Source organism: Phyllostomus hastatus, unplaced genomic scaffold (genome assembly GCF_019186645.2).
Source record: "Phyllostomus hastatus isolate PE091 unplaced genomic scaffold, TTU_PhHast_1.1 phas_scaffold_60, whole genome shotgun sequence".
NCBI classification, from domain to species: domain Eukaryota; kingdom Metazoa; phylum Chordata; class Mammalia; order Chiroptera; family Phyllostomidae; genus Phyllostomus; species Phyllostomus hastatus.
Window position 1 is genome coordinate 16,804,962 of NW_025334038.1, and position 27,442 is coordinate 16,832,403.

The following is a 27,442-nucleotide window of genomic DNA, read 5'->3' on the forward strand; positions in this document are numbered from 1 at the left end:
CTTTAAGATCTACTTGCTTCCTTTTCTTCTCTTCCTCTTTCCTCCTTTACTCAGGCTGCCTGCTTTGGAAATGAGGCATACACTCAAAGAAAACAGGCTTCAGATAATTTCTGGTTCAAAGGGTGGGGTCCTTCCACCAGACACTGATCCCCTCCCTGCCCCTCCCTGGGTCTGCCCCCTCTGCTCTGGCTGACTTGCCCTCTGTTGCCTTCGCTCCTACAGGGACCTCAGTGCGAACAGCCCTGAGCTGCAGAGTAGGACACAGAGATGCCCCTCCCTAGGAAGGGAGGACCTGAAGCTGTGGCCAGTATAAATGCCTTAGATATGCTCATGAGGAAAGAAAGAAAGGTAGATGTCAAACTCGGGCAGTTTGTAGAGTGCCCCAGCCTCTCCACCTCTGGGAGGCTCACCTTGGTTCTGACTGGCCTTCTGAGATTTCCCTGCAACTATACTTCCCTTCAAGGCCCTGGGGGTGTACCTCTTGCCTCTTTGCCTCTGCAGTTCACCTTCCTCTGGGACCTAGGCATTCTAAATGAGAACTTTCCCTGTGCATCATTTCAAGATGAGGAGAGGGAACGTCTCTCCCGATTTCCTGGTCCTGTGGCTGCTGCTCTTTGGAGTCCTGGGTAAGTGATTTATGAGTTAATGAGGAGAAAGGTATGGAGGCCATAGGTCTGAGATAGGAGTCCCAGTCCAGCCATGACTCCTCTTCCAAAAGCAAAAATGACTCACTCTTTTGGCCATTTCTGCAAAAGCTAGTTGTGTGCTAGTTGTGGCCAGCTCCACTGCCAGGGATCTCAGTGTCAGCATAGCCAAAGGTATCTCACTTCCTCTGTATTTTGCACAGATGTTTTGTTTTCAACGGGAACATCCTAGTTCCAATAGCATTCTTAGTTCCAAATTAGAGCCATATTCTGAGTCTAAAGTGAAGTAGAAATATCCCTTCCTCAAATGCTGCCTGATTTCAACTAGGCTTCCTCCCTCAGAATTCCTGGGAGAAACAAACTGGAGGTTGACCATGGGAAAGCAAGACTCTCCTCTGAGTCAGCGGTGTTTTTGTGGAAGGAAGCAACCCCTAGGGTGAGCAGGGGGGATCAGGGTAGCAGTGGGACCTGACCTCATGGCCTGAGCTGATTTCACAGACTACAGTCTTTGATTTCTCGCATCAAATTTTCTTCTTTACTATTAGATACAGGCTTAGGGAGCATATCTACTTCCTTTGCTTTGCTATAGGAGGTCAGGTCAAGAGGAAGAAGGTACAGAATTAAAAGAAAAGATCTAGGTTGAATGATGTAGGGCACAGGTGGCAAACACAAGGCCCAAGGGCTGAATTTGGCCCTCCACCTTGTTTTATCCGGCCCAGGATCTTGTTTCTACCTGGCAGCAGCACTGAGCTCTTGCTTAATTGTTAAGGAGTAGTTACATCTGTACAGGCCTAAAATTACATTTGACCCTTTGAAGGCAACCACGAGGTTGATGTGGTCCCCAATGAAAATGAAAATGAGTTTGACACCCCTGATATAGAGTATTGGGGTTGATTTCTCCCCTTTCTTCACCAATATGTCCATGTCTTGCATCCTTTTCTACATTCCCTCCCTCTGCTCCAGCCCTCCCTCTGCTCCAGCTCTTCCTCCTTTAGGGCTCTCTCTTTTCTCCCCCATTCTTGTGATCCCTTTCATCTCAAATGCTTCAACTGTTCCCTCCCTACCAGGGACTCCCAAATCCACTTCTAACTCATCCAGATCATTGACTCCAGGCCTATCCATCTTATTTACCTCAGACTAAGCATGTCCTTCATGTAGTCATCTGACAGACATTTATGGAGCTGGTACCCTGGGCCAGGCACTGCGACCTGCCAGGGTGTGGTGAAGACTGCTGCAGAAAAGCCAAAGTCTTGCCCTCATGGGACTCCAGCTGCTGCAGAAGACAAACAGACTCAAACAAGATTCCTTTCTCTCTTTTTTTTAAAGATTTTATTTATTTACTTTTTAGAGAGGGGAAAGGAGGGAGAAAGAGAGGGAGAGAAACATCAGTGTATGGTTGCCTCTCAAGTACTCCCTACTGGGAACCTGGCCCACAACCCATGCATGTGCCCTGACTGGGAATTGAACCGGTGAACCTTTGATTTACAGGCTGGCACTCAGCCACTGAGCCACACCAGCCAGGGCCCAAATACAATTTCATCACGAAAGAGACAAGTATACCAGGTGCTGACAGGCACCCTGTTGTCCCACCACCAGGTCTATAAAGTAACGCCCCCACCACACACACTCTATTACAGGGAATTAGCAAGGATTAACTCCCCCATGGGACATCTGCTTCCCTTCTCACCCTCCTGTCAGCTTTGGAGCCTTCTCAGGGGTTTTCTCCTTCTCATATCTTTTCTCCCTCTACCATTCTCCAATCCTTCCCATCAGCATCCAAAGAGTGTCCATAAATATCACTCAGGGAAATTATTAAAAACCTGGGTTCTGGGGCTCTGCTGTCCAGAGATCCCAGGTCTGTAAGCATGGAGTGGCTGTGTTGAGCTCTCAGGCGATCTAACCACAAAGGTTCCCGGACTCAACACTTACTCAACAGTAATAATTTCCATGCCTAACACCTGCACAGCCACATCACTCCCAACCACTGCCTCCCCTCCATTCTCCTTCATCACCCACCTTTAAAACAGTTCTCTACATTTGCTATTTCCCCTTTTCACCTCCCATTTACTTGTTTATTTCATTTTAATTTTCTTTTACTAGGTAATGCATGTAAATAGCTCTGTAAAAGAAAGAATCTTGCAGGCTTATAGTCAAACTTCAGATCCTGACCCCTTTTCCCACTGCTTTTCCCTAGTGCACCCCACTTCCCAGAGTTTCTTTTGACACTTACCTTCTTATTTCTAAATAACATTCTTATTTGTTGGTTGTGTTGGTCTCATTCCTTCTGTTCAAAAGGAGACTGAGCACCCAACTCCCACCCCTGCACATAAACACCTCATATTCCATCTCACACTCCCCCAAATGTTCATATCAAATCTTTGGTGTTAAGTTAGTATTTACATCATGATTACTCTGCAAGTAACATCTATAGCTAAGTCATATAATGACTTACAATTATTCTCCTTTCTTGTATATTTTTGGTTTTCTGGGTATTAATCATAGCCTCATTTAAAAATTTGCATTTCTTTCTTCATGTATATTAATTCACCCCAAAACATCCATCAGAAGAGTATAAATTTCTTTTCAAAACACGTGAGACAATCTATCAGATTCACTGCTTCCCTCGGAATATCCCTCTTGGAAGCATCTGTCCACCTCCAGGCAATGCTTGTTGTTACTGGTTTGCTGTGCAGCTCTTGGCTACAAATTTTCTTGCCAACACTCTGGAAACATGTCTTGTTTCTTGTTTCATTTTTTCATTTGGATGCAGCACTTTTTCTAGACACTTCTTTTAAAAAAAAGATTTATTTATTTATTTTTAGAGAGGGAAGGGAGGGAGAAAGAGAGAGAAACATGAATGTGCAGCTGCTGGGGGCCGTGGCTTGCAACCCTGGCATGTGCACTGGCTGGGAATCGAACCTGCAATACTTTGGTTCGCAGCCCGTGCTCAATCCACTGAGCCACGCCAGCCAGGGCTACACACTTCTTGAGAGAAGGCTCATGGTAGAAAATTGTGTTAAAGACTTATCCCCTGTTAGGGTAAAGTAACCAACAGATCCCAAAAATGACTTTGAAAAATAAACAAGTTAAAAAAACATATAACTTATTATAAAACTAAAATAAAGTAAAATAAAATAGACTTTATCATAGATTGGTGGGAACTCTGTTCAATGCAATCATTCAGGATCCCAGGCTGAAGGTGATTCCGTCATTTTCTACACATGGTTTCAATGTCATCATCCTTTCAGCTAAAGGGAAGCATACAAGTTGTATACATCCTTTCCCTTCACAGTCCTCTGGCTAGGGCTTAAACATGTAGTCATACCTAGCTGCAAGGAAGGGTGGGAAATGTAATGTAGCCATTTCTCCCAGGAAGAGAGAAAAATGCATAAATCTATAAACTTTATATGTCTGAGAATTTTTTTATTCCATCTGTACATTTGATTTATAGTATAGATGCTTATAGAATTCTAGGTTGGACACTGTATATCCTCAGAATCTTGAAGGTATTAATCCATTGTTTATAGATTCTAGATAGTGAAGTCTGATATTATTTCAATTACTGATTGTTTGTAAGGGGCCTATTTTCTTTCTTTGGAAGACTTAGGATTCAAAAAAACTATTATTGTTGTAAAATCTCATAATACAGTGCTCTAGTATTCTTCTTTCTTTGTGTTAGAAACCTATAGAGAAGAAAGTTGTCAGTTATTTATGGAAAATTTTCTTGCATGTTTTTCTCTGACAATTGCCTCACATCCATTTCTCTGCTTTGTCTTTCTGAAAATCTTATTATTTGAGTGTTTGACCTTCTGGACTGACACTCTAATATTCTTTTTCTGTCTTTCAACTCTATCACTTTAATTTTCTTCTAGGCCACAGGTGGCAAACACAAGGCCTGCGGGCCAAGTCTGGCCCTCCACCTTGTTTTATCTGACCCAACACCTTGTTTCTACCTGGCGACAGCACTGAGCTCCTTGACCCTCGTAAAGGAGTAGTTACATTTATACAGTCCTAAAATTACATTCGGTTCTTTGAAGGCAACCACAAGGCTAATGTGGCCCCTGGTGAAAATGAGTTTGACAGCCCTGTCAAGGGAGATAGCCTTGGCTTCTCAAGTGTTCTAATTTTTTTAGTAAATTTTGAAATTTTGGGTTTAAATTTTTTTCAAAGAGTTTTCTTTTGTTTTTTGGTATGTTCCCTTAAAAATAGTATTTTTTATTTGTTTCTTTCACGGGTGCTATATTTTCACTTCTCTTGCTTAGGACATTTGAAATTGTTTTTGCTTTCTGCATTGTCTCAGTTTTCTCTGAATTTGCTTCATAGGATGTTTGTATTTCAAGTTAGAGACTTTCCTCAAATATGTAGTTATCTCAGAATGTCTTTTGCATTTGAGAGGGAAGCACTAAGATGCCGCTAGAAGTTCTGTGTTCAGGGGTGGAGCCTGCTAACTGATGGACTTAGCTCTACCATAACTTGGAAGAGATGTGGCACTTTTGGGAAGACCCTGAAAATGTCAGTATCTGCAGGTCTTTTCTAATGTGGGGTAATTTCTTTCCACAAGAGAAAATTTCCAAATTGCTGTCTAGAAAGTATAAGCATAACTGCCAAAATATGCTAGAAGCTCACTAGGGTGAGGCAATGAAAGATTTTACAGTTCAGTACGTAAGAATTCACTTAATTGCATACTTTCAGAACAACTCCTCAATGCTAACCTCAGCACTGCCTGGGATCCCTGAACCAGAGTTTATTTGGTTTCAGTATTTCCAGAAATAAAACCCCAGGCTCATGTGAAGGACAGAGATGTATTCCCCTAACTACTTGAATAGAAGAAAGGATATGGGATTGAGAGATGGGTTCTACCTGCATTGTATTTCAACCCTCCCTTCTGTGTTTAGTCACACAACACACCCACATCCTTAGCAGGACCTGGTTGCAATTTCTGAACCTTTTCAGGATTCCACATAATGAATAACTTACCAGTCAGTGGTTACCTCTCATCACTGATATAAGCCTCTATGTTGAAGCCTTCTCTTTTCTGCTGGAGTTACCGCTCACCCACCTGCTGTCCGGCTTCTAGCTGGCTCTCCGCCATGGCTGGGGCCTCTCATTAATTTCTTAATATAACAAAATATCCAGTCAGCATTCACACGCAAAAAAAATTTAGCCTATGGTAAAACTGGTTTTGTTATGTTGTTTTAGTCACAAAACCTATTGATGACATTAAGTGCAGACTTACTGTACCACAATTTGTTATTAATTCATCAGTTAGAGACATTTAGGTTGTTTCCAAGTTTTGGCTATTACCAATCAGCTGCTATAAACAATCATATACAAGTGTTTGGATATATGCCTTCATTTCCCTTGGGCAAATACCTAGGAGTGGAATGGTTGGATCGCATGATGGGTATCTGTTTAACTCTTTTCTAAGATTACTGTACCATTTCATGTTCCCACCACCAGTTCTTCCACATCCTTACCAACAGTTGGTATGGTCAGTGTGTTAAATTTTAGTCATTCTTATAGGTATGTAGTGATATCTCACTGTGGTTTTAATTTGTATTTTCCATGTTCCTATTTGTCATCTTTGGTGTTGCCTGTTGAAAGCTTTTGCCCATTTTTTTTTTACTAGTTTTGTTTCATTGAGTTTTGAGAGTTCTTTATATATGCTGGATACAAGCCCCTTTTTAGATGTATATTTGTAAATATTTTCTCCCAGTCTGTGGCTTGTCTTTTCATTCATGTAAGTGTTTTTCAAAGAGTAAAAATTCTTAACTTTTATCACATCTTTTAGATTCTTTTATAAATTATACTTTCAGTACCATACCTAAGGATCCTTTTCCTAATCCAAGGCCACAAGACTTTTTCCTGTTTCCTTCTGAAAGTGTAATAAAGTTTTACATTTGGATCTATGACCCATTTTGTGCTACTTTTAAAAAATATGTTGCCCCTTGGCTACGTGGCTCAGTGGATTGAGTGCCAGCCTGTGAACCAAGGGTCACAGGTTCAATTACCAGTCAGGGCACATGCCTTGGTTGCAGGCCAGGTCCCCAGTAGGGGGTGCACAAGAGGCACATTGATCTTTCTCTCCCTTTCTTCCTCCCTCCCTTCCCCTCTCTCTAAAAATAAATAAATAAAATCTTTCAAAAAATAAAAATAAAAAATATGTTGCAAAATATGGAACAAATTTAGACTTTGACATATGGATATACAGCTGTTCCAGCAGCATTTGTTGTAAAGACTATCCTTTCTCCACTGAATTGCCTTTGTATTTTTTTTAAATCAATTGACCAAGGTATATGAGTCAATTTCTAGACCACATTCTGTTCCATTGATCTATGTGTGTATCCTTTCATTAATGCCATACTGTATTGATTACCATGGCTTCTTGATAAGTCTTAAAATCAAATAGTGTGAATCCTTCAACTTTGTTCTTCTTTTTCAAAGTTGTTTTGACTATTCTAGTTACTCTGTATTTTGCACTTCCATATGAATTTTGGAACCAGCTTGTCAATTGTTTTTTTTTTAAAGCCTCCTTGGATTTTAATTAGGATTACTATGAACCTACAGATCAGTTTGAAGAGAACTGATAAGTTACCAATTGCAATGGTTAATTTTCTGTGTCAGCTTGACTAGGCTGTGGTGCCCCACTCTTTGGTCAAACATCAGTCTGGGTGTTGCTGTGAAGGCATTTTTAGATGTCATTAACATTTCAAATAGTTGACTTTGAGTAAAACAGATCACTCTCCATAACATAGGTGGGCTTCATCCAATCAGATGAAGAGGAAAAACTGAGGTTCCATGAGGATGAAGGAACTCTGCTTCAGATTGTCTTCTGACTGCAACATCAACTCTCACTGGAATTTCCAGTCTGTTGGCTTCCCCTGTGGACTTCAGACTTTCCCTTCCCCACAACCTCTCTCTATAAATACATATCCTAATTGTTTTGTTTCTTAGGAGAATCCTGACTAACACAACAATACTGAGTCTTTCAATCCATGTTTATGTCTGGGGAGAGGGTCCAATGTGAAGGGATAGGATAGTACCTTGTTTGGTTCCCCCTCAGGTCTGGCAACCTGTGGAGGCACACTCTGTTTCCACATTAGGGAAATGGAGAAGTGCTTTAAAGAGGAGATTCCAGACAAGGCTATGGTTATAGGAAACTACCAGATGCAGCTGTATGACAAGCAGCAGGAAGAGCATCTGCCAGCCACCCCTGGGCTTGGCATGTTCATGGAGGTGAAAGGCCTAGAAGACAAGGTCATTTTGGCTTTTCAGTATGGCTCTGAAGGTGGTTTCACTTTCACATCCCACACTCCTGGTGAGCATCAGATGATCTTCACTCTAATCCCACCAAGTTCTCCCTTTTTGTTGGAGGCATGTTAAGAGTTTGTCTAGACATTTAGGTGGGAGAACACACCAATGACTGCAGAAATCGCTGCCGAAGACAATCTGAGTGAATTGCAGCTATGAGTCTGATAGCTGGTGGAGCAAGAGGAACAGATTTAGAAAGAGCAGGACTACCATTGGTGGTGACAGGAGCCCTTTTGGGAGAGCATCAACCAGCAGTGCTATGGTGGTCTATTCTGCAGACCCTCATTCTTGTAGCCATCAGTGTCTTGTTTGGGCTCAAACAGATCCTTGTATACCCAAGGTCAATGCAGCATTATTCATAATACCTGGCAGGGGTGATATCATGATCACGAAGGTGGCCTTCACAGGGAAAGGCCCATCACTGCTACACTCTGGATGTGCCCACCCAGTGACCTCCCATGTAGGAAACTTGACTGCACAATTTGTGGTGGTGAAGGACTGCATTCACACTTCTATACAGCGGCCTCTAGACTGCTGTAAGTCATGTTGGCAGCATGCCGGACACCACCCTCCACACAGTGTGTCCACCTGGTGGGCTGGCAGCTGCAGAAGGAAGTGGCCCTTATCTTTAAAAAAATGCTTCTAGAGCAACAGGGAAAATTTGGACAACTGTAATAGAACAATAAAATAAATAGATAAACCTGCTAAAGTAAAAAAAATATGTTTGTCTTCTGTTGTTATCTCTCCAGTTCTTTGTCCTTATAGAGTTAGAGTTCTATTATTATTTTACTCTGATTCTTCTGTGAAATTCTTTTTTTAATATATTTTATTGATTATGCTACTACAGTTGTCCCATTTCCCCCTTCACTCCCTTCCACCCTGCACACCCTCTGCTACCCACATTCCACCCCCTTCAGTTCATGTCCATGTGTCATAAGTTCTTTAGCTTCTATATTTCCCATACTATTCTTACCCTCCCCCTATCTATTTTCTCCCTAACATCTATGCTACTTATTCTCTGTACCTTTTTCCCCTCTCTCCTTCTCCCACTCCCCTGTTGCTAACCCTCCATGTGATTTCCATTTCTGTGGTCTGTTCCTGTTCTAGTTGTTTGCTTAGTTTGTTTTTGTTTTAGGTGTGGTTGTTAATAATTGTGAGTTTGCTGTCCTTTTACTATACATGTTTCTTATCTTCTTTTTCTTAGTTAAGCCCCTTTAACATTTCATATAATAAGGGCTTGGTGATGATGAACTCCTGTAACTTGGCCTTATCTGAGAAGCACTTTATCTGCCCTCCCATTCTAAATGATAGCTTTGCTGGATAGAGCAATCTGGGATGTAGGTGCTTGCCTTTCATGATTTGGCATACTTCTTTCCAGCCCCTTCTTGCCTGCATGGTTTCTTTTGAGAAATCAGGTGACAGTCTGATGGGAACTCCTTTGTAGGTGACTGTCTCCTTATCTCTTGCTGCTTCTAGGATTCTCTCCTTATCTTTAATCTTGGGTAACTTAATTATGATGTGCCTTGGTGTGTGCTTCCTTGGATCTAACTTCTTTGGGACTCTCTGAGCTTCCTGGACTTCCTGAAAGTTATTTCCTTTGCCAGAATGGGAAGTTCTCCTTTATTATTTGTTCAAATAACTTTTCCACTTGTTGCTCTTCCTCTTCTCCTTCTGGGACCCCTATAATTCAGATGTTGGAATGTTTAAAGATGTCCTGGAGGTTCCTAAGCCTCTCCTCATTTTATTGAATTCTTATTTCTTCATTCTTTTCTGATTGTATGTTTTTTTTCTTCTTCTGGTCCACTCCATTGATTTGAGTCCCAGCTTTCTTTCCATCACTATTGGTTCCCTGTACATTTTTCCTCATTTCACTTATTGTAGCCTTCATTTTTTCATCTAATTTGCGACCAAAATCAACCAGTTCTGTGAGCTTCCTGATCACCAGTGTTTTGAACTGTGCATGTGATAGGTTAGCTATCTCTTGGTTGCTTAAAAGGATCGGTTCTGAGGCTTTCATTTCTTCTTCTGTTTGAGCCATCTTTTTTTTGGTCTGGTTGTGCCTGTTATGTATGAGGGGTGGAGCCTTAGGTATTCACCAGGGCAGGTCAGCCCACTTGCTGGGTTGTGATGCTGTATGTGGGGGCAGGGTCCGAGAGGGAACAATGGTGCTTGCACTGCTCTCTGTGGACTTCAGTTCCTTCCACCACTTCCCCCAAGCAAACTGGACCTTTCTGGTGCTGATTCCTGTGTGGTTGGGCTTGTGCACCCCGTGGGTCTTTCCAACGACCTCTCCTATGAGACTGGGAGTCTCTCCCTGCACCTCAACCCCCCATAGGTGTTTTCAATCAGTGCCCCGAGGCTATATTTTCCAGAACTGGGATCCTAGGTTGCAATCAGTGCCTTGTTTCACAATTGCTGCCTCATTGGGTCTGCCAGTTGCCACCCCTCAGCCGGGGTCTGCCAGTTGCCCACTTGTGTGCCCAGGGTCCACCTGCTGCAGTCTTATGTGCCTGGTCCCAATGCTCTTTGTGCCACGCAACCCCTCTCTGCCTGGCTGCCTGACTCTGCCCCTCCTACTGGTCTGGATGAACGTGTCTATTTTAACTCTTTGGTTGTCTGACTTCCATACAGTTCAATTTTCTATCAGTTCTGGTTGTTATTCTATTTCTAAATTGTTGTTGTTCCTATCTTGGTTGTGCGAGGAGGCACAGTGTGTCTACCTATGCCTCCATCTTGGCCGGAACTCTTCTTGTGAAATTCTTAAACCTCCATGCATACTCATTCATTTTTCTCTTTACTTCAGTCATGGTCTGTCCCTTCATGCAAAGCTGCTCTCAATACTGTAAATAGTTACCTCCATATTGTCCCTTAATCCAACTGCACATTCTTCAGGCCTCATCTTACTTCATCTCTTCACAACAATCTACTCAGATAACCAACATATTTTTCCAAAGCCCCTAAATTCTGTTAGCTTCCTTGATATTATCTTTTGATTTTCTTTCTTCTGTATTGGTTGGTCCTTCTCAGTCTCATTTATTAGATTCTTCTTTTTTTTCTGACAGCTGAGTGATGGAGTCAGCCCAGCTGACAGGGCTTCTTCATCAGCTGTTGCCTCCCCTACAGATGATTTCAGCCAGCCTCATCACTTTATACAATCTATCTTTACATGACTTCCAAATTTATGTCTATTGTTCTGACCTCTCAACTGAGATCTAAGCTCAGGCATCTAAATACCAACTAGATGTAGTCTCTTGAATATTTAATAGGCATATAAAACTCAAAATGTCTAATATTTCCAAACTCTGCATCCTTTCTTATCAATCTGAGTAAATAAAACCCCAAAAGCTAAGAGTTGTCCTTGATTTCTCTCTCTCTCTTTCTTTTTTTTGTCACCACCATAGCAGTCTTTCAACACATCCTGTTGATTCCACTTTTCTAATTTTAGGAGATAGCTTGTATTCATCCACTTAACTTTATCTCCCCAGCTACTACCCTAGTCCAGTCAATAATCAGTTCTGTTCATCAATTTTCTGTGTCTACTCTTACCCCATGTATCCATTTTCCACACAATAGTCAGAGTGTAATATTTTAAAAACACAAACTGGTTTGTCTTTCTCTTTTATTTCTCTTCTCTTCCTGAACAATTAAGTCCTAAAGTCATTAGGTGGGCCATAACAAAGCGAATATCAATAGTGAAAATGAGGAGAAACAGCAGTGGCCTAGAGCAGAATATAAGAAACTAAACTGAGTAAGGAAGGTGAGCCTTTGGAGTGGCTACCTTATGGGAGGGAAAGATATGGAGAAAGTATGGCCTAGCATGGGGAGATGAAAATAAATGAACAAAATATCATGGGAATATCTGTGGGACAACATCAAGAAGTCTACCAATGTGTAATTGGAGTTCCAGAGAAAGAAAGAACAGAAAAAAATAATGGACAAAAATATTTTATTCTGATGAAAATTGTAAACCCGCAGACCCCAAGAACTCAATGAATTTTAAGCAGAACTTGAGAAAAAAATAAAATGGCTAAAAATGAATGCTAAACAGGGAATATTAAAAGCAGGGAAGCATAATGGGGGAAATGGGAACAACTAATTGAACAATAAAATTTTTTTTAATTACAAAATAAATAAGTCAATTGATAGATGTATGTAAAAAAATAAAAAATAAAAGCAGCTAGAGAAGAAAAGACACTTTGTATAGAAAGAACAAAGACAATAATGATAGCAGACTACTAATGACAAACCATGTAAACCAGAAATTAACAAAGCAATGTCATTTATATACTGAGAGGAAAAAAGCCCCATCAATCTAGAATTATACAAAATAGAACTATCTTTTCAAAATGAAGGTGAAATAAAGGCTCTTTTTGGACAAACAAAGCTGGAAAATATTCTCCTGTATTCCTGCACTACATGTAAAAGAAAGTTCTTCAGAAAGAAATTTGGATCTATACAAAGAAATGAAGTGTGCTAGGAATGGTAAACATGTGATAAAAATAAAACAATTTTTCACATTTAAAGTCTCTTTAGACTTCCAGGCAAGATGGAGGTATAGGTAGATCCACTGTGCCTCCTTGTACAACCAAAAGAAGGACACCAAATTTAAAAACAAAAAACAATCAGAACTGACAAAATCGAGCAGTATGGAAGTCTACAACCAAGGAGTTAAAGAAGAAACATTCATAGAGACCAGTAGGACAAGCAGAGAAGGGCAGCGGGGTAGAGAGAACTCATAGCAAGGTGGTGGCTAGAGGACTAGGTGGGCAAGGCAGTGGCTGGTGGAATAGAAGGTCCACATTTGCATGCAAATAAACTGGGAGGAACAATGGGGGAGCAAGACAGACTGTACAACCCTATGGGGGTTGAGGCAACAGGAGAAACTCCCAGCCTCACAGGAGAGTTCACAAGAGACCCACAGGGTCCCAGAATGTACACAAAACAACCTACTTGGGAATCAGCACCAGAAAGGCCCAATTTGCTTTTGGGTAGCGGGGGAAGTGACTGAAAGCTGGCAGAGAGCTGAGCAAGCAGCACCATTCCCTCTTGGACCCCTCCCCTACATACAGCATCACAACACAGTGATGTGGGTTGCCCTGCCCTGGTGAACACCTAAGGTTCCACCCCTTACTACATAAGAGCCACACTGAGACGACGACTACAACAACAACAACAATAACAACAACAACAAAGGCCCAAATGAAAGAACAGATCAAAGCTCCAGAAAAAATACAACTAAGCAACAAAGAGATAGCCAACCTATCAGATGCACAGTTCAAAACACTGGTAATCAGGATTCTCACAGAATTGGTTGAGCTTGGTCACAAAATAGAAGAAAAAGTGAAGACTATCCAAAGTGAAATAAAGGAAAATGTACAGGGAACCAACAGTGATGAGAAGGAAACCGGGATCCAAATCAATGGAGTGGAGCAGAGGGAAGAAAGAAACATTCAACCAGAACAGAATGAAGAAATAAGAATTCAATAAAATGAGGAGAGGCTTAGGAACCTCCAGGACATCTTTAAACATTCCAGCATCTGAATCATAGGGGTGCCAGAAGGATAAGAAGAAGAGCAAGAAATTGAAAACTTCTTTGAAAAAATAATAAAGGACAACTTCCCCCGTCTGGCAAAGGAAATACACTTTCAGGAAGTCCAGGGAGCTCAGAGAGTCCCAAAGAAGTCGGATCCAAGGAAGCACACACCAAGGCACATCATATTTAAGTTACCCAAGATTAAAGATAAGGAGAGAATCCTAGAAGCAGCAAGAGAAAAAGGAGACAGTTACCCACAGAGGAGTTCCCATAAGACTGTCAGCTGATTTCTCAAAAGAAATCATGCGGGCAAGAAGGGGGCTGGAAAGAAGTATTCACAGTCAAGAAAGGCAAGCACCTACATCCAAGATTATTCTGCCCAGCAAAGCTATAATTTAGAATGAAAGAGCAGATAAAGTGCTTCCCAGATAAGACCCAGTTAAAGGAGTTCATCATCACCGGGCCCTTGTTGTATGAAATGATAAAGGGACTTATCTAAGAAAAAGAAGGTAAAAAATATGAACAGTAAAATGACAACAAACTCACAGTTATTAACAACTGAACCTAAAACAAAAACAAAGACAAACTAAGCAAACAACTAGAACAGGAACAGAATCACAGAAATGGAGATCACATGGAGGGTTATCAGTGAGGAAGTGGGTGGGGAGAGAGGGGAAGAGGGTACAGAGAATAAGTAGCATAAATGGTAGGTAGAAAATAGACAGGGGGTGGTTAAGAATAATATAGGAAATGGAGAAACCAAATAACTTATATGTATGACCTGTGGACATGAACTAAAGGGTGGAAATGAAGGTGGGAAGGGGTGCACAGGGTGGAGAGAAATAAAGGGGGCGAATGGGACAACTGTAATAGCATAATCAATAAAATATATAAGAATAAAAAAAGATTAATTGGACACATGAAATACTCTGAGTCATTAACAAGCTTGATGTGATACAAGAATATATGGAAGACCAAGGGGGTGGGAATATAGTTACTGAAGGAGAAAATTGTAGGAAACCAGGTTAGAGGGGAACTTTTAGACCACAGTAAAGAGGGTAAGTTTCATTTCAAATACATTGAAAATCCATTGAAATAACAATCTAATTAATTTATCTTCATTTGTTTTTCTTTTTTTCTTTTTTCTTTTTTAATATATTTTATTGATTATGCTATTACAGTTGTCCCATTTTCCCCTTCACTCCCCTCCACCCTGTACACCCTCTCCCACCCATATCCCCTCCTTTAGTCATGTCCATGTGTCATACTTATGAGTTCTTTAGCTTCTACATTCCCCATACTATTCTTACCCTCCCCCTATCTATTTGCAACCTACAATCTATGCTACTTATTCTCTGTGCCTTTTCCCCCTCTCTCCTCCTTCCACTCTCCTGTTGCTAACCCTCATTATGGACCACATTTAATTGGGGCTTTCTTTCATAGCCACTACAACAATCTGCCTTTTAACTGAAGTGTTTGCACCATTTTCATTTAGTGTAATTATCAGTATATGTGGTTTCAAATATAATTGTTATTTGTTTCATACTTATTTCATCTGTTTTTATTTCTTGTCTTCCTCTTTTCCTGCTTTCTCCTGTATTAACTGAATATTTTTATGATTCTATTTTATTTCCACTATTGGTTTATTTGATATCCCTCTTATTTTTGTGTATGTGCCACTGCCCTAGGATTTATAATACCCATCTTTAATACATCACGATCCAACTCCCAGGAACATTAAACCTCCTTACATTAGAACGTAAGAATCTTACAATATGCTCCCATTTCCTCCTCTGTCTTTTGTGTCACTGTAGTTATGCATTTTATGTATACATATGTATAAGCCTCATAATTCATTGTTATTATTTGCTACCAGTATATTATCTTTTAAAGATGCTTTATTTTTTAAATATATTTTATTGATTATGCTATTATAGTGGTCCTATTTCCCCCCTTCTATTCTCCTCTGCCCTGCACACCCCCTCCTGCCCACATTGCCCCCAACCTTAGCTCATGTCCATGGGTTGTACATATATGTTCTTGGCTTCTACATCTTCTATTATATTTTTTAACCTCCCCCCATCTATTTTGTACCTACCATTTACACTCCTTATTCCCTGTACATTTTCCCCCATTCCTCCCTCCCCTTCTCCACTGATAACCCTCCATGTGATCTCCATTTCTGTGATTCTGTTCCTGTTCTAGTTGTTTGCTCAGTTTGTCTTTGTTTTTGTTTTAGGTTCAGTTGTTAATAACTGTGAGTTTGTTGTCATTTTACTGTTCATATTTTTTACCTTCTTTTTCTTAGATAAGTCCCTTTATCATTTCATACAACAAGGGCCCGGTGATGATGAACTCCTTTAACTGGGTCTTATCTGGGAAGCACTTTATCTGCTCTTTCATTCTAAATTATAGCTTTGCTGGGCAGAATAATCTTGGATGTAGGTGCTTGCCTTTCTTGACTGTGAATACTTCTTTCCAGCCCCTTCTTGCCCGCATGATTTCTTTTGAGAAATCAGCTGACAGTCTTATGGGAACTCCTCTGTGGGTAACTGTCTCCTTTTCTCTTGCTGCTTCTAGGATTCTCTCCTTATCTTTAATCTTGGGTAACTTAAATATGATGTGCCTTGGTGTGTGCTTCCTTGGATCCGACTTCTTTGGGACTCTCTGAGCTCCCTGGACTTCCTGAAAGTGTATTTCCTTTGCCAGACGGGGGAAGTTGTCCTTTATTATTTTTTCAAAGAAGTTTTCAATTTCTTGCTCTTCTTCTTATCCTTCTGGCACCCCCTATGATTCAGATGCTGGAATGTTTAAAGATGTCCTGGAGGTTCCTAAGCCTCTCCTCATTTTATTGAATTCTTATTTCTTCATTCTGTTCTGGTTGAATGTTTCTTTCTTCCCTCTGCTCCACTCCATTGATTTGGATCCCGGTTTCCTTCTCATCACTGTTGGTTCCCTGTACATTTTCCTTTATTTCACTTTGGATAGTCTTCACTTTTTTCTTCTATTTTGTGACCAAGCTCAACCAATTCTGTGAGAATCCTGATTACCAGTGTTTTGAACTGTGCATCTGATAGGTTGGCTATCTCTTTGTTGCTTAGTTGTATTTTTTCTGGAGCTTTGATCTGTTCTTTCATTTGGGCCTTTGTTGTTGTTGTTATTGTTGTTGTTGTTGTAGTCGTCGTCTCAGTGTGGCTCTTATGTAGTAAGGGGTGGAACCTTAGGTGTTCACCAGGGCAGGGCAACCCACATCACTGTGTTGTGATGCTGTATGTAGGGGAGGGGTCCAAGAGGGAATGGTGCTGCTTGCTCAGCTCTCTGCCAGCTTTCAGTCACTTCCCCCGCTACCCACAAGCAAATTGGGCCTTTCTGGTGCTGATTCCCATGTGGGTGGGGTTTTGTACATTCTAGGGCCCTGTCAGTCTCTCCAGCAGACTCTCCTGTGAGGCTGGGAGTGTTTCCCACTGCCCTCTTCCCCCCCACAGGTTTTTACAGTCAGAGGTTCTGAGGCTTTATTTCCCCAGCACTGGAACCCTCTGGACTGCGTGGTCTGTCTTGCTTCCCAGTTGTTCCTCCTGGTTTATTTGCATGCAAATGTGGGACTGCCCAGTCCACAAGCCACCACCTTGTCTGCTCCTTCAGCCACTGCCTTACTGAGAGTCCTCTCCGCCTGGCTGCCAGTCTCTGTCCCTCCTACTGCTCTGGATGAATGTTTCTTCTTTAACTCCTTGGTTGTCCGACTTCCATATGGTTTGATTTTCTGTCAGTTCTGGTTGTTTTTTGTTTTTAAATTTGTTATTGTCCTTCTTTTGGTTGTGTGAGGAGGCACAGTGTGTCTAACTATGTCTCCACCTTGGCTGAAAGTCTCCTGACTGCTTCTTTTTTTTAATAGTTTCTCTCTCATTGTTGAGGTTTACTTTGAGTTCACTCATCCTTCCCTTAAGTTCATTGAGCCTTCTTATAACCAGTGTTTTGGACTTTGTATCTGGTAGATTGATTCTCTCCATTTCATTTAGATCTTTTTCTGGAGCGTTTTTTTGTTGTTGTTCTTTTATTTGGGACATATTTCTTTGTCACTACCTTTTGGGTGCCTCTCTATGTTTGTGTCTATGTATTAGGTAAAGATGCTAAGTCTCATGGTTTTGACAGAGAGCCCTCATGTGGGAGGTGTCCTGTGAGGCCCAACAGTGCAGTCTCACTCTTCATCTGAGCCAGGTGCTCCAGGGGTTTCCCCTGTGTGGGTTGTGTGTGCCCTCCTATTGTAGTTGAGCCTTGATTGCTGTTGGTGCATCAGTGGGTGAGCCTGACCTCGGTGTGACTGGCTGTGAGGACTGGCTGTGGCTATACCAGGCAAGTGGCTGTGTAGGGCTGATCCTATGGAGCGGAAGTTGCTTAAGCTAGGCTCTGGTGACAGCTGGGCCTGCCTTTCATGTCTATTGTATGTGGAGGTGGTTGGATGGTGCTGTGGTGTGGTCTGAATCTGGCCACCTGGCATGTTGGTTTTGAAGGTTCTTGGGAGGTCTCTGGTGCTAGCCATTTTTGCCCAGCTTGGGACAACCTAGTGAGAGCTACAAAATGATCTGTTGTTGATTGCCACTTGTGCTGGGATTGGAGGCACTTGGAAAAAGCTGTTCTGTGAACCAAGGCCAGCTGCCACTAGTGCCAGCCTTGGGACCCTTTAGTGAACACTACAAAGTGAGCTGAGGCCAGTTGCCTCTTGTGCCAGGCTTGTGGATGCTTAGTTGAAGCTATATTTCAAGCCAACACTGGCTGCCACTTGCACCAGGCTTGGGGCTGCCTGGTGGGAGTTACAATGTAAATTAAAGCTAAATGCCACTTGTGCTGGGTTTAGGGCCACTTTGCAAGAGGTACAGGTCATAGTGAGGCCAGCTGCCGCTTTTATGGGTTTTGTGGACTTTTGAGAAATTTTAGGAAGGTTCACAGCACTAGCTGAGGCTGGGCCTTTGTGTGCAAAAGCTACTGGATGTGGCTAGGGCTGGGCATGTGAGGTGGGTGGGATGGGGATCTCAGGGAATCACCAGGGTAAGTGATCAGTATTAGCCAAATTAAAAGAAACTCAGATTTGGTGCCTTCCTGGGCCAGACTGGCTGGGTGGAGGGAAGGGTTCCACCAAGGAACAACAGCACCTGCCAGCAATTCTGTCCCTGGAAAGAGCTGCCCTGACCTCTCCCCATCCAGCTCTCGCATCATGAAGCTAGTCAATTCAGTTATTCCCCATATATCCCTGATGTTCTTTGGGCTGCCACCCTTGCACTGGATCCCAAAGTGAGTGAGTCTGTGAGCCAGCAAGTCCACTCACAGTCCTCAGGAGAAATGTCTGGGACTTCAGCAACTCTTCAACTTACTTGGATGTAATTCCCACTGTTTTGTTTTTTTTAACTGTTTGTATTTTATTTTATTTTATTTTATTTTATTTTATTTTATTTTATTTTATTTTATTTTATTTTATTTTATTTTATTTTCTGTTGTTGTTCAATTACAGTTGTCCCCATTTTCCCCCATTACTCTCCCCTGCCCTATCCACCCCCACCTTCCACTTTCAGTCCTCCCCTCACCCCACCATTGTATTTGCCCTTGGGTCCTTTATACATGTTCCTTAACTTGACCCATCCCCTTCTTTCCCCTTTTATCCCCCTCCCCCTCCCCTCTGGTCACTGTCAGTTTGTTCTTTATTTCCATGTCTCTGGTTCTGTTTTGCTCACTGATTTGTTTTGTTGGTTTTCATAGCCAGATGTTATGGGGACTCCTTGGCACTGATGTCCCTGGCTGGGGAGCCCAGTGTGAGGCTGGAATCCCTTACTCCTCAGGGGGACCTCTGCAATCAAGATAACCCTCCTGATTCTTTTTAAAAAATCCTTACCTGAGGATATGTTTGATAGAGAGAGAGGAAGGAAGAGAGAGAGAAACATCAATTGGTTGGCTCCCTTATGTGCTCTGGCTAGGTATTGAAACTGCAACCTAAGTATGTGCTTAGGGGTCAAACCCACAACGTATTGTTGTATGGGATGACATTTCAACCAACTGAGCCACCTGGCTAGGGCAAACTAATTTTTAAAAAATTACTCTAACAGCCCTGGCTGGTGTGGCTTAGTGGATTGAGTGCCAGCCTGCAAACCAAAGGGTTGCCAGCTTGATTCCCAGTGTAGGGCACATGCTTGGGTTGTCCAGTAGGGGGTGCACGAGGGGCAACTACACCTTGATGTTTCCCTCCCTCTCTTCCTTGATTCCCCTCTCTTAAAATAAATAAAATCTTAAAAAATAAAAATGACTCTAACAAACTAGGAATAAAACAGAGTCACAGAGGAAGGAAGAAAACCCATATCAATATAAAGATGGAATACACATATTTCAATAATAAGCCATTCAGAACTAAAAGAAAGTATAAGCACATCTAGTAGAAAGAAGGACCATGTTACACTTAGGATAGGGGAGAGTAATGTGGGAATCATGGAGACAATGGTAATTGAACAACAATAAAAACAATTTTTTAAAGAAGGAAAAACGTTGATTTTAATGTCCATAAAAAGCAGAAATTGCTATTAGAGAGGAAAAGAAAAGAAAGATGAAAAATACTGTTCTATCTGATAAAAAAATTCTTATAATGTTCCATTGAAAAGCCAGACATCCCTACAAACACCAGTCACAACAGGCATCAGGGCCTCTCTGAGCACAGAAATTAAAACAAATGACAACTCTTCCCTGGATGCCCTAATCACAGTCTCTATTACAGTTGCTGCAGAAAGTAACACCATTACAGTGTCCACTAAAGGCTCTGGGACAACTGCAACATCTATGCACTCCATAGTCACCACAATGCCTTTTGAGACCATCACAGCATCTGTGCCTACTATATCGCTCAGTATAGTCCCTGAGAGTGCCAAGGCCTCCATCATAACACCTGTGCCCACCACAGTCTTCTCTACAGCCTCTGAAACCACTACTGTTTCTGGGACCACTGCAGAGTCTATATCTACAATGGGCTTCACCACAGCCTCTGACAGCACCGTGATCTCCACCACAGAATCTGTGCCAACCACAGCCTCCACTACGGTCTCTGAGACCACTATGCCCTCTACAATGCCTATAACAAAAACAACCTCCACTATGGACTCTGACCCCTCTACCACAGCATCTCTGACCATGACAGTGTCTACTCTGGTCTCTGAGTCCACCATAGCTTCTGATATCACCACATCTACCGTTATATTTGGGCCCATTACAAATCCTACCTTAGATACTAAGAACACTACATTTTCTGAGACCACCATATCTTCTATCCATGAGACTACTAGTGCCTCTGAAACTATCAAACACTCTGAGAACACCCTGGCCTCTGCCACAGTCTCTGAGACAATGATAGTTTCCAACAAAGCCGCTGGCACACAAGGACAGTCTGTGTCTTCCACAACTACTGCAATGCCTCCTGAGACTACTACAGTATCTGTGACCACCACACCTACCACCATAACATCTTTGCCCATCACAGCCCACACCATGGGCTCTGAATCCACCACAGTGTCTTCATATGAGATCACCTTGCTCCCTACCACAATTTCTGTGCCCAACATTTCCTCCATGATAACATCTTTGCCCCCTACAGGCCCCACCACAGACTCTAAGGCTTCCACAGGCTCTGAAATGATCACAACCATCATCACAACCTCTGAGGTTCCCATGTCCTACACCACAGCCTCTGTGCCCACCAGTGCCTCTACCACAACCTCTGAAACCACCAGGACCTCCACGGCAATGTCTGTGCCTACCACAGTCTTCACCACAGCCTCTGAAAGCACCACAGGCTCTAAGGCCACCATAGTTTCCACCACAACCTCTGGACCCACCATGGCCTCCTCTTCAGCCTCTGAAGCTACCATGATCTTTATCACATCACCTGAGACTACGACGTCCACTGCCAAAACGTCTGTATCCACCACAGCTGCCACCACAGGCTCTGAGACAGCTGTAGTTTCTACCAAAGCTTCTGTGACAACTGCCATCTCTGAAAACCCTACAATCTCCCCAATGCCCTCTGAGACCTTTACATCCTCCACCACAGCATCTCTGCCCATGATAGTCTCTACTCCATCCTCTAAGTTCACTGTGGCCCCCACCCTGTTCTCTGAGACCCCCACAGCTACCACAATGCCTATGGAGACTACCACAACATCTGCACCCACAAATGCCTCCAACTCAGTGTTTGAGACTGCCAGGGGCTCCCAGACAATGTCAGTTCCCATCGTGGCCTCAACCACAGTCTCTGAGAGCATCATAACCTCCACAATAGCATCTGTGCCCACAACAGTGTCAATTTTGACCTCTGAGTCCACTGTGGGATCCACCACAGTCCCTGACACCACCACATCTTCCGCAATAACATTTATGTCCACCTCAGCCTCAAGCTCTGGCTCTAAGAACACAACATCATCTGAGACCACCAAGGCCTCCACCACCAAAGCTGAGACCACAACTGCTACCAATGCCACTATAGTCTCCAGTAAAAGCTCTGTGACAACTGAAAGTTCTGTGCCCTTCACAGCCACCACAGTGCCCACTGAGCTGAACACAGCATCCACGTCCAACAAAACCTTCACGATAGCCACTGATAGCACCTCATCCTCCATGATAACAGCTTTGCCCCCCACAGTTTTTATAAGTAAAACTACCACAGGTTCTGAGACAGCCATAGCTTCCACCACAGCCTCTGAGACTACCGTGGCCTTCTCCACTGCCTCTAAGAGCACTACCTCCTCTATCAAAATGTCTTTGTCCACCACACACTCTGACAACACCACAGCCTCCACTCCAAGATCTGAGAGCAGCATGGCCTATAGTCCACCTTCAGAGATCACTTCAGAGTCTGTTGGCAGCATGGTCTCCACCAGAGCCTCTAAGTCTACCATGCCATCCTCAACTCCATCTGTGAGCACCACATCTTCCAGCATGGGCTCGAATACCATCACGTCCATTGCAGCCTCTTCACCAGCCTCTCAGGTCACAACAGATTTTTCCACTTTTTCTGTGCCTACTGCAAATAGCACCATAGGTTCTAAGACCCTGACTGTCTTAACCACAGCCTCTAAGAGCACCACAGACTCTGTCTCAGAATCTGTGCCAGCCATATTCTTGTCCACAGTGTTTGGGGACACCAAAGCTTCCACTTCACCTTCTGGGTCCTCCACAGCCTTCACTTCGGCCTCATCACACTCATTGGCCTCTACCTCTGCTTCTGGGGAAACAACCGTCTCCAGTGTCTCCAGATTTTTCATAGACTCTTCCACCACCATGGTGTCCACCAAGGTCACTGAATTTTCCACTCAGTTCATGACCAACACAGTTGTACCAGGTACTAATTATTACATCTTCTCTAAGCACCTTATCACCTGTTTCTATCATTTCTGGGCTAGACTCTAGTCAAGTCACTGCATCTATTAGATATCATTTTATTCCCTTGTTCTTCATTCTTCCTTATTTCTACTCTGGCCTCCCCTCCTTTTGTTTTGTGTCCATCACTTCTATCTTAATCAGAAACACTTCTTTGCAAATATACCCTCCTTACAAGTTAATTACATCCCATCAGTTTGCCAACAGGAAACTTACCTCGGTTCTATTGACAACTATCCAAGTTTGCCATATACTCTCACTTCTGTGCCAAGGACAACCCACCACCTGTGACACCACCACCTCATCTTCAATATATTGACCTCTGGTTCCATCCATAGGTCAAGTGTCTCCTGTTACTGTTTATCCAAGAATAGTGTTATTGGAGAACAGCCAGTATGTTCATTTACATCTATAGCTGCTTTCCAGCTTCGTTGCATAGTTGTGACAGAGTCTGTCTGACCCAGATAACTTAAAAAATTTACCATCTGACCCTTTACAAAAAAAGTTTGCCAATCTTTGTTCCAGTCTTAGACCAGAATGATTTTTCTCCTGCCCTGGCACTTGCTCTGAACAAAACCACATCTGCACTTGCCATCAGCACTCATGTTGAATAAGATTATACATACTTCATTCTGAGCCCCCCACTGCTGTTTCAGTGAGTGACACTGCTGTGCATCTGTGTAACCACTTCTGATGCAAACACAGCTGTTGCTATGGAACTACCACCTCCACTGCCTCTGCTATAGTAGGCCCTCAGCCACTGGTGGCTGTTCTGAATCCACCCTCACCTGTCCCTGGAGCTGGACTCCTCCACGTGGGTCAGGTTCCTCCACACCTGTTCGGACCACATTCACCTGGACCTCCATAACCACCATGATGGTGTTAGGTCATGTCACCTCTGCTCCCAGCCATGGCCACTGCCTCACCCATGAGTATCTCTCATTCTTTCATCTTCTTCCAGTACCCTCCTTACACCCAGTGACTACATCACACAAGTATCACTTTTATCTCTTTGGGCAGCACTTCTGAACTTGAATAGGTCTGCTCTGCATGAGTCACAGTCACATTTCCTCAATCCTCTGCCCCCACCATCATCAGTGTCACCAGCAGACATATTCTACCTCCTCTTCTCTGAGACACTCGCCTCTATTCTGGGGACCATGACCTCCAGTAAATTACTTTCTACCATCTGTCCTCCCACTACAATACGTCTCCTGCAGCCACCACCACCACCACCACAGGTGTGCCAGATTCATCTCCTCTGTTCTAAGTACACCTCCCTCCTCTTTAATTGTCTCCACTACAAATGCAGCATATTGTGTGACCCATTTCCTAGGCACCAGCACCACTGGAACAAGACCTGCTAGACCCATCTCTGCCACCACTGGCATGGAGACCATGCCCTCTGCTGCCAGCAGTGCTGACCCTGGGATTGCTCTGAAGACCTCTGGCCTGGGCTTGTCCACTCTTGGAGCATCATCTACCACCTCTGTCCCGGGGACCAGGGCCACCAGTACAGGGTCTACCTCTGAGCTGACCAGCACTCCTGGAACCAGCACCAGCTCCCATAAAACTGGCTCAGTCACCATGGGCACAAATACAGTTCATGAGAGCCACACATCAACAAACGTCACTAAACCAAGTGGGCGTTTGCAGCCTTGGGCCATCATCCTCATCTCTCTGGCTGCCACCATGGTCAGTGTTGGATTGCTAATGGGACTGAGTTTTTGCCTGGTAGGTATCAGAGATGAGTTAATAAGGGAGACTGCCAAAAAGGTAGAAGATGAATGCAAGTAGACCTCAAATAAGTAGTGCAATTAATATATCCAGAGAGAGAGGAGAGTGGATTTGTGAGCTTTGAAGAAAGGAATTGCTAACCATGTTACAAAGACTGGAGAGAATGACTGAGTCAGGGAAGGTAAGAGGTATAAGGTGGGAGAATAAAAGGAAAAAAGTGATGTAGGGCCAAAAGAAAAGAAAATTGTGTGATTGGAGAAAAATTAGAAAAAAGTTATTTAAAGAAAATTATGTTTCTTAATAAATCAAAATCTGGGCATTCAAATATTTTAGCACTGAAAGTAGAATCTCCAAGGATTGAGGGTCTTCAGGCTCTGACTCTCACTTGCCTCCACTACTAATTTTAGTTCTGGTTCTTCTTGAGTAATTTTTTTTCTGATGCTTTTGCACAGGTAGAGATGAAAAGTCTGTCCTTGGTTCTCCTCAGCTCAGCTGATAAGCTGTAATTGTCAGGACATTTCACCAAATCTGAAAGAGAAGGAAAGAAAAGTAAACCTAAACTAGGAAACAGCAATATTCAGCCATCCAAAGTGCAGGCTTCTGGCTGTGTTCCACTGCACACATCTCCTGTGCTCATCCATACTCTCATTTCATGTTCTGTCTGGGACAGCTACTCTCTGATCTCCCATTGCATCTATGCTCTCTGGTCTTAATCTTTCTCTGAATATATATTTTACTATAAAATTTGAAATTTATTTATATTTGTCATGCTTTTTTACAGTTCCTTTCAGAAAGCTCATATTTGAGGGATGGTGTGAATCAGTGGTATTCTGATGCTGGGTCACACAGCCTGACAAGGGACTGTGCATGCATCTCTTTCCCACTCTGAATTCATTGATGTCACATTGGTCACTTAAAATATGCTGTGGTGGTAGCATTCACTGAAATGGGCAAGTATACGAATCATGCCCTTTTTTCCTCTGAGAGCTGGTTGTTAAACAGTGACTAGTGTACCACTGGTAAGAGTGGGTACACAAGCAAAAAATACATTACAGTTGCAAAGGTTTGGCAGGTGAAGCCAAGTTACTGGTATTCTTTATTTCAAAGTTCTCAGCCTATCTCCATAGTTAGGCTACAAAATAATAACCCATTATCCAGGAATCACTTTCTAAATTACTTATAATTTTATGTGCAAGGTCAATAGGTAATGAGAACTAACATTAATTGAGTTTTTACTAAGTGATAGGCCCAGGGCTGAGTGCTTACAATGCATTATGTCAATCAGTTTGCTCTGTAATCTTATGGGGATATTATACCTACCTTCTAGGTAGGGGACCTGGAGCTCTGTGGTCTTATTTGTTCCAGCTCATGCAGTAAGTGGCAGATCAGGGACTCTAACCCAGGGCAGTTTATTTCCAGAGTTCATGCCTGTCATCACAAGGCTTTCTGAGGGCTCTCAATTCCATTTTCCTATTCTCAGCATCTTTACTAACAAAAGTTTTCAGGTGAGTCTCTGTATCTTTCACACAGGAATGCGGATTCACTTTTGTCTCAAAAGTCCAATAGCACATAACCTTACCACACTGCAGAGGATATGTTAATAAGGTAACAAGTAAGGGTATTTTCTCAGGTAGAGAAACAGCAAAACTACAAGAAGAGAGTGATACACACAGAAATACAATAAGGGTGGTGGACAGAGGAGAAAATAGGTAATTTTGAAAAGTGAAAATCTGGCAACGAAATGGAAATGTACAGTGATAAGGAAAAAGAGAACTTAATTTCATATTTTTTCTCTTTTAGAGGGACTTTTCCTCTCCCCTGATATATAGTGGAACTTATTACCCTCATGGCCACAGAATTGGCCTTTGTCTGGACCTGGACACAAGATGGGGCCCTGGAGTGCTCCACAGCTCAGGAGATGAACTGGTCCATGGAGGAGCACATGGTGGTGGACACAGAGTGAGGCATGAGTTGAGCCACGGCCACAGGGGTGGTTACAGTGTGAATCATGGTGGTGTCATGGACATGTGAGAGGCCATACAGTAGCCACAAAATGGATCAGAAATGAGGCCCCAGGAATCCATGGAGTGGGCCGTGGGGGAAGCCACCATGGCAGCCTTGGCAGAACAAGATGGCTGTGGCCATAGACTGAACATTAGAATACAATGTCAAGAAAGTATGGGGTAAAATGGGGTCCAGGAAAAGAAGAAAAGAATGATTATGGAATGATTAAAATGCAATATAAGAAGATTCTCAGGGGGTGGAGTCACAGTCAAGAAAAGAAGCAGCAAAAGAATCAGAGACCCTTGATCAACATTGAAAGTTCAACTGGGTTTGGAGGAGACACACAGCTTTATGCTTGGAGATGACTTCAAGTCAAAGCTGGCTTGAGTTCTACCTGAGTCTCAGACTCTATTGTAGGGAATGGTGATCACTCTCACTATCATCTCCCACCATCCGAGTCCTGGTCAGTGTTTCTCATTCCTATGTTTCCTCAGGATTCTATAATTGTTACCACATCTCTAAGAAACCAAATCATATAATAAATGTATTATCAGGAACCCATACTTACTTGTTTTCATATTTTTTATTTCAGTTTTCCCTGTGATTTTTTTTTGAGTACTTAATATGTACCAAGTGCCTTTAAATACATCATCTTTTAATCATTAAAAAAACCCTGAGAAGAACCTTGGGGTAGGCAAAGATATTTAAACTAGACAAAAAGAGCACCAACTCACTGGAAAATAAAAGTTTGATAATTTGGACTTCATTAAAGTTCAATACACAGGACTCAACCAGAATGCGTAAACAACTA

The 27,442-nt window shown here is 42.6% G+C and overlaps 1 protein-coding gene and 1 non-coding gene across 5 annotated transcripts; both read left to right on the top strand.

Annotated features, from left to right (window-relative positions):
- The first annotated feature begins 288 nt into the window (after positions 1-288).
- MUC22 (mucin 22) lies at positions 289-27,365 on the top strand. 4 transcript variants are annotated; one of them, XM_045826094.1, is made up of 4 exons: positions 289-626; positions 20,228-22,852; positions 24,227-24,624; positions 26,428-27,365. In XM_045826094.1, the coding sequence occupies exons 1-4, from the start codon at positions 533-535 to the stop codon at positions 26,656-26,658; spliced, it is 3,348 nt and encodes a 1,115-aa protein (XP_045682050.1). In that variant the 5' UTR covers positions 289-532; the 3' UTR covers positions 26,659-27,365. The 4 variants fall into 4 exon arrangements, with proteins under 4 accessions (XP_045682050.1, XP_045682052.1, XP_045682051.1 ...); XM_045826096.1 differs by having other exon boundaries at positions 20,423-22,852; XM_045826095.1 differs by having other exon boundaries at positions 290-626; positions 20,240-22,852.
- Positions 8,314-8,472, top strand: LOC123810522. Its single transcript, XR_006784253.1, has one exon. It is a non-coding gene; the product is annotated as a U1 spliceosomal RNA (small nuclear RNA).
- Positions 27,366-27,442: the final 77 nt, after the last annotated feature.